Here is an 8,126-nt window from a genome sequence, read left to right as displayed (position 1 = left end):
CACCAATAACCATTCTCGGGCCCGATTGTCTGTGGTGCTCATCTGACAAAGTGAAACGAAGGGCAGTAACTCTTGGAGATCAAACACCAATAACAGGCTGAGAATAAAACGAAACCGGGTTCAGAATATCAATCCGTGAAATTTTTTAGGACATATAATTCACATGTACATTATGTAACACGTGTAGCTATGGGAATTAATACGATTTTACCACTTGTTTCTAACGAAATCCATAATTGCCTAAGTCAAACCATACATCACCAAAATTGTCGGAACGTCAAAGAAAAACAAAAATACGCGTATACAGCAACATACTTAATTCTAAAATTTTGCATCGTTATAAATATTGATTTTTTTATTCAACGACAAAGGAGTTAGGTGTTCATATATGTCGTATCAGAGTGAACTCCAGCAACATTAAAGTTACAAATTACCTCGGATAACTTCGGCTGTGTATGATATTTCTGTCAGTTATACATGTATATGTTCTATCATTATTGATTATCTAAACACTATACATATATATCTAATAAAAAGACGAGAGATATCTTATGTTTCTTGTAGGTAAAATTTATATGGTAACCCTGGCAATCCTCATATAAAGTTCAAATGCACCAAAAGAAAATACAGACTTAAAATACACGACTAAAATAATCTAATTTATTCATATACAAATACATTTTGTCTTCTACTACAATATCTCATTATCATTGTACTAATCACTAGTAGTGTATATACTAGTCAATTTGTAGGAGATTACTAACTCTGAACTTTGAGAGGGTACAAGCATGTTGTCAATTCCTTTTTCGCTTCTGCTTATTCTGTGTCTTCTTCTGGTACTTCATCGTTGAAATAATATATTATTTAAACTTGTATACTCCGTGTACAAATAATCCAGTACATCATCGTATTCTTCGCTCAGCATCAAATATCTCGAATACTGCATTCTGATTATCCCAGTCAATGTCAAATTCATAGGGCAGAATTTTGTTCAGTGCCTATTCTAGGCACATAAGAATAATATATATATACATATTTTCTACTTGCCAGTTTCTCATGATCAATATTGTAGAGAATGATAGCCAAACAACACTTCTTTCCGTTTTATATTCACAAGTTCGACATGCTTCCAAATATCCGGAAAAAGACGGGTTTACTTTTATAGTTTGTCATTAAACGCTAAAGAGATCTAGATCTAATCGCGGTCACATAAACACTTAAAGCAAAATGGAAACTGAAAGTGAAGGTTTATCCCGAATCTCTGACGATGAAGGATGCTGTCCGTCCTCTGTAGCATTCACCGAAGCCTTAATGGAACAAATTAAGGGAGCTGACGTGGCAGCTATGGTAGAACTACAACGAGACATGTACGATTAATCTTCTGACTTGCATGAAACATTTTTAGCAGAAAATTTTGAACCCCGTTTATCAGATTGAGGAAAACCACGAATTTAGATGTAATATGCAAACTGGCTTTATTATGCGCCATTTGGATTGTGAATTTGTATTTGATAACACCTAAATTGTTTTTATCCCAGATTTGTGCAGTATTTTATCAGAATTCGCATTAATTTATGAAAAGATAGTTACTGAATGTGTTGCCTTCTTTGAAGCTTGATGTAGATTCATCCCCGTAGTAGCTGTAATATCGTAACAAAGGCCAGAGGTACTGCCTATATTTTCGGTACCTTCCCACATGTAACAATTCGAGTTCAAAGTGATTTTTGTTATTTTTGGTCACAAATCTCCACCCAAATTGGCATATGATAGACTAGTATGTATTTGATATGCAAATGTGTGGTTTTCACAAACTTACCCTGGTCACGCAAATATCCTATGGAAATATGACGATTAACTGGAAAATTCAATGCATCCCCTGAACTCCATTGCTAGTTGTTAACCAGACTTACAGCTTTGACAAATAACAAATTATTTTGAGTTAACTGGCCTTGCTGTATTTAGATATCAATTTCCTCAAAAAGTGCATATATATATATATAACTTATTCAAAATGAACAGTAGTAGAAAGCTAAATGGTTTTGAGATTGAATTATGTGATGTGTGTATGTATAACTATATATATAGCTTTACATGTACATGAATTTTGATTTTCCATGTTTCACTAAATAATATTACAACAGAGAACACCAGCACAAAAAAACAAATTCATTGAAATATGTACACAAGGTACTTTGTTCTGTAGGTAGTGATATAAGAGGTGGCCTTTTTAACGATAATTCCAAATATATGATCTTGTCTTCATTTCATGCTTTGGTTACAAGTGATGTCAATACAATGTTCACCAATGACTGCAATTTGACTAGAAAGGGTATAAAAATAAAATACCTTCTTTCTTCATTCTTTCATTTATAAAAGGTCACATACTTTCTCCTTAATATTACTTTTACAATCACTTTTCTATAAAAAAAATTCAGCAATACTTTTCTTTGTTAAAACATGATAGAATGTTTGTGTAGTTGCATGGCATCATTTCCTAAGATTTTTTATCGTCTCATTTTTAATTTTAAAAAGAGATGGTGAGGAAGACAGAAGACATTGGCTCAAAATTGCCATAGTTACTATTAAATACTTATTGATTTTCTTTAAAGGGATATTAGGATTTTATTAGATGTACAAAATTGTCTACTTATATTCATAAGAAAATTCATACACCTCAATTTCTCATTTGAATATATATATATATAATTTGTGGAAATTCTTTATAGCTAGGTCAATTTACAAACATTCAAGCAACCCTACTTGAGTCATTAACAATTTGTGTTGTTTTAGATGAACAGAATGAAATATTGAGGTAAATTATAAAATCAACAGAAAATAAGCCTGCTGAAGTTATCAACTTGCAACCCCAGCAGATATTTTAGTGAACATCATACACACTTATGTATTTACCCAATTTATTGGTATATTGCAGCTGGTATTTTACAGGGTTACATATATCTAAATGTTATAATGCTTTTTATCAGTTATGAAATGAAATTCTTACCATATTCTACTGTTTTTCAGGCTATCCAGATATGAGAAAACAAACGAAATGCTTATCAACTTTAACATGTTGTCCTCCACACGATTTGATGCTACTAGTCAGGCATTCAGGTCACACACTCTGTTGCTATATGATATGAAGAAAGACCTAGATGCTGTCTTCAGACGAATCAGGTAGTATTTATTTTTTCATAGGGTTGAATTACCTCCCTTGGCATAGAGTAGTTGCATTGGTGTAATTCTTGCATAATTTTTTTCCTTTAACCTTAATTGTGCTACTGACCAAAGCAAGTTCCCTATGTGTATTAGATTAATGAATTAGATCAAAGTCACATGTGACAGTCTGTCATACACATAGAACAACATGTTGGTACATTTAAATTTTCAGCCCTGATGTATACTGTACAGGGATGCAGCCATGAAGTACAAAAACCAAATCAGTACTTTATTTCATATTCGGAACATATTCATGAAGAACCTCAAAAATTGAAAATTTATCATTTCATCTCTATCTGTTTAATTCAAAATGGCGGTTTCCTTTAGAACTTAAGCAAATTTTTTAAAAATGTGATTTTTTATATGAAATCCTGTATGTTCTTAATGTGTTAATATTCACCAGCAATGTGATTTCATTGTCTACAATTACTAGTTGTTTTTAAATTATAAAGTTAGTTTACTAGGCAAATTCAATATCACAAATTTCAAAAAGATGAAGTATTATCATTAAATTAGCTTGATTTAATGTAAAGTACATTGTACCAGGTCAGGCAATCCGAGTGACATTAATCGGCCATATTAAGTCATATTATAACGGGGCAGTTGGAAGCAGTAACAGGATATTTAGTACTATTTAAATTTCTTCAATGATTCATTATGCCTTTCATGTTTATCTCAAGAGCTTGAAATAAGACAAGCAATGACTAAGATTAATTATCAGCCAACTCAACATTGAACTTTTGTTGTTTTTTTATACTTCTTTTCATATTTTTTTCAGATCTTTAAAACAAAGACTGAGTAAGATGTATCCTGAAGCTTTTTCAGGTAAAAAAAAATGATTTTCTTACATTGAGTGTATACATGAAATTTGAATTGTAAAATGGAAACATTATCTTTATACTGCTGTAGTTTTGTTATAAAGTTAGAAACAAACAATCCAATCATGTAATTTTTTTTCCAAATGTTTAGCTCAAAGGATTTGTAATGATTCAAGAAAAGGCAAGATAAGGTGTTTGATATAGACATAAAATGTTATGCCTGTACTTATCTACATGTATATGATTAAAGAATAATTTTCAATGCCTTATAACAAAACAAGCAACAAACTTTTTGTATGTTTGAGTGATGCTTTGGCTTGACATATTGTGTCATCATCTAAAGTTGATATTCGCCAACAGTGACCAATACCTGCTTTTCTATAGTTTGTTTCTGACACACATCTCAGTGTGTCACAGAAATTCTGACACACATCTCAGTGTGCCACAGAAATTCTGACACACATCTCAGTGTGTCACAGAAATTCTGACACACATCTCAGTGTGCCACAGAAATAAACATAAAACAACCAAACCAATAATAAGAAAAGTTAATTGTTTGTTCACTTTGATTTGTCAATCCCATTGATGAAAGTTTGAAAACAAACATGAAAGAGTTTGCCAAGTCGCTTTATATTGTCAGGAAATAATCTCTTGTTTCTGTCATTAACCTGTTTAATGCTTTTATGCTTGATGATGTTGTAAGAAAATACAGATGATTTGATAGATATATAGGCCACAGGGACTTGGTACAAATTCACAAACTTTATTCATATATACCAGGTACGTATTATAGTGATATCACTATAATATGGATGGGAATTCTCGCCAAGTCATTGTGATATAGGCATAATATATAGCAGAGCTTACAATAGCTGCATACAAAATTCACCTGACCTTGAACTCAGGTCAGATGATATGCTATCCTGGGCCTCAGGAATTGTTCCATATTTACAGATATCCTATTCGGGAAATGAATTTTTAAATTAATGTTGTAAATTGTTTTTCCTTGTCCACTTTTTCAGCCTGTAGTGACGTATATAATGTTTTAGAAGATGGAGAGGAAGAATTTAAACAACCGAATGATGACGAAAAAAAAGAGGAAAGAGATGAAAATGATTCAGCAGAAGATAATGGTGGATAAACAATTTGCAATATTAGATATCGAATATAGTTTTATTACAGAAAAATGTTAGAATAGATCCAATGAATTAATATTAAGTCCTTGTACAACGCAACTCGCCCTGCTCAGGGCTCCATTGTAGACTGTATTGTCGTGATCTTGTTTTGTGGGTACTTTTGTTAGTTGTTGAGTTAATCCATTATGAATTGATATCATTCCTAACTGCTCTTAATTGTATTTCATTTAATTATTGCTTTGAATTTGTTTACTTCTGAAGGGATCAGAATTAGAATTCTGGAGATGTCCAGTTTGAAATCTTCCAAAAAACTAGAGATTGTTCATTATGTTGATTAAATTCAATCATGTTTATGTTTAAACATTTTAATACATGTACTACCTATGTACTGAAATGAAGTTTGTTTAAAAAAAAAGACATTTAATTTCCCCATCAACTGTCAGGGTCATTTTGAATTGAGGTCTCCTTGTGGTAGCTGATGGCTCCCTTACTGAACAACATATGAGAGGTCTGTCACACGCCATCAAGCACTATTGGAGTAAAGTGTTGTGCCAAAGAACACAACCATGACAGCACAGGACAATTTAATTTTTCAGCTTCCACAGAAACACAAATCAGATTATGTTGGTGTGAAGAAAAAGTAATATGTATATCAAAAGTGTTACTGTGTTGTATATAAATATCAAAAAAGAGCATTTTAGATAGAAATATGTTGTTTTGTTTATTTTTTTTTCTATTTATATGTATGGTATACATTTAGAAAGAATAATTGATTTTATGATGTGTAATGACACTACATCCCCTGTCCGTTGTCTATCCATCATCTGTCAAAAATTCTTGTGCAAGATGGATCTTTCTCAAATTACATATGTAGGTTCTCCGTAGTCCCTATTTGTGACCATGTGACAGGAAGTTATGTTATATTTTGATTATGAATGTTCATCATTACTATTTCTTGAGAAGTATTGCGTATCCTTTTTTCTAAATAGTTCCTTCATGTGTTATCCTTGGTCTGTATACCTGCCATGCTGAATTTTTGGAATGATGAGAGAAATAGAATGGACAATCATTGATTTTTTGACATTTATAGATTGTTATCCTGATTTGTTAAGTGGAAATATCAAATCACATGTAATTCAGAGCAAAAGCAAACGAAAGAATAGAAAAGAAAGGGAAAGGTCCAACGTTTACGGAACTTTTGAAGACAAAGCAAAAGAGGGTGCCAGGAACTTTCTAGGAGCCCTTTTCTTTTTTGTGTCCTAAAGGTTTACAAGTGTGTCAGAATATCTGCATTGTGTGTAAAGTAAAAATGTGTATTATAATAGTTATATGTTGAAGATGTAAATGTACAGTAATACATCTTGATACTTAAATGTGTATTAAGATGAAAATGTATGCCTAAACACAAAAATGTTCATCATGTATCTTAGAAACATCCTGATACAATCTTAATCAGAATATCTGTACATGTATCTTAAGATGTAAATGTGTCTGAATATCTGTACATGCATCTTAAGATGTAAATGTGTCTGAATATCTGTACATGCATCTTAAGATGTAAATGTGTCTGAATATCTGTACATGCATCTTAAGATGTAAATGTGTCTGAATATCTGTAAATGCATCTTAAGATATAAATGTGTTTGAATATCTGTACATGCATCTTAAGATGTAAATGTGTCTGAATATCTGTACATGCATCTTAAGATATGTGTCTGAATGTGTTATAAATGTGTTTGAATATCTGTACATATATGTGTCTGAATATCTGTAAATGCATCTTAAGATATAAATGTGTTTGAATATCTGTACATATATCTTAAGATTTAATGTGTCTGAATATCTGTACATGCATCTTAAGGTATGTAGGTGTGTGTGTGTGAATATTGTTATAAGTATCCTAAGATATAAATGTGTGTTGGAATATTCATACATATGTCTTAAGGTATACATGTGTGTCTGAATACTTGCCTATGTGTCTTAAGATATAAAGGTATCTCTTAATATCAGTATTTATCATAGGATATGTGTGACTGTAAATGTGTCTGAATATTTATTGGTGTGTCTGTGTTGAGTGAACTTGAACCAAAAACATAAGCCACCCACATATCATTTTTTTCATAAGAAATGATGACAATGTATTTAATAAATCTATATATGAAATTATGAATTTTTAATCAATTTGAACCAACGTGAGCCAGGTTTCTGACAATGGTCACCTGAATATTGTTTGGATGTTTGTTTTATCGCATTTCTTAATTGAATAAATATGTGGTTTTAAGAACCTCTTCTCTAGTTTTGCTTGTATGTGTATATTAGGGGATCAGTGTGTCACTCGATGTACACGGTGTATCTATTATCTGTCTGTAGCTCTCATATTACCATTAGTAGATGTCAGATGAAAGTCACAAATATGTCACTTTTTATTTGCATTCTAAAGTTCTTCTGCTGACATACACTAGATTGCTTGCAAAGTCGTTATCCTATCTCAAATTAAGAACGAGAATCTGCATTATATGCTGCCAGTTCTGTTCTATATCAAAGGGGTTTGGGATCACTTCCTATACACCATCTCATCTGTGCACTTCTAGAAGAAACAGCATTCACAAGGCTGTAAACGCAGTGAAATAATCATTGTCATAGAGACACCAATCTCACGTAGAGGTACAACATCGATCTATTACCCGTTATAGAGACACCAGTCTCACGTAGAGGTACAGCATCGATCTATTACCTGTTATAGAGACACCAATCTCACGCAGAGGTACAGCATTAACCATTACCTGTTATAGAGACACCAATCTCACGCCGAGGTACAGCATTAACCATTATCTGCAATAGAGACACCAATCTCACGCCGAGGTACAGCATTAACCATTACCTGTTATAGAGACACCAATCTCACGCCGAGGTACAGCATCGATCTATTACCTGTTATAGAGACACCAATCTC

General features: G+C 32.3%; 1 protein-coding gene across 1 annotated transcript; it reads left to right on the top strand.

Moving 5' to 3' along the window:
• The first annotated feature begins 1,227 nt into the window (after positions 1 to 1,227).
• On the top strand, positions 1,228 to 6,867 carry LOC132560158 (kxDL motif-containing protein 1-like). Its single transcript, XM_060224810.1, has 4 exons — positions 1,228 to 1,367; positions 3,025 to 3,177; positions 3,998 to 4,044; positions 5,060 to 6,867. The coding sequence occupies exons 1-4, from the start codon at positions 1,228 to 1,230 to the stop codon at positions 5,176 to 5,178; spliced, it is 459 nt and encodes a 152-aa protein (XP_060080793.1). The 3' UTR covers positions 5,179 to 6,867.
• The last annotated feature ends 1,259 nt before the right edge of the window (positions 6,868 to 8,126 follow it).

Source organism: Ylistrum balloti, unplaced genomic scaffold (assembly GCF_031769215.1).
Source record: "Ylistrum balloti isolate Yb309-2 unplaced genomic scaffold, AGI_CSIRO_Ybal_v1 Utg371024, whole genome shotgun sequence".
Classification (NCBI taxonomy): domain Eukaryota; kingdom Metazoa; phylum Mollusca; class Bivalvia; order Pectinida; family Pectinidae; genus Ylistrum; species Ylistrum balloti.
The sequence above is the reverse complement of the archived record's forward strand: the minus strand, read 5'-3'. Positions and strand labels throughout refer to the sequence as shown.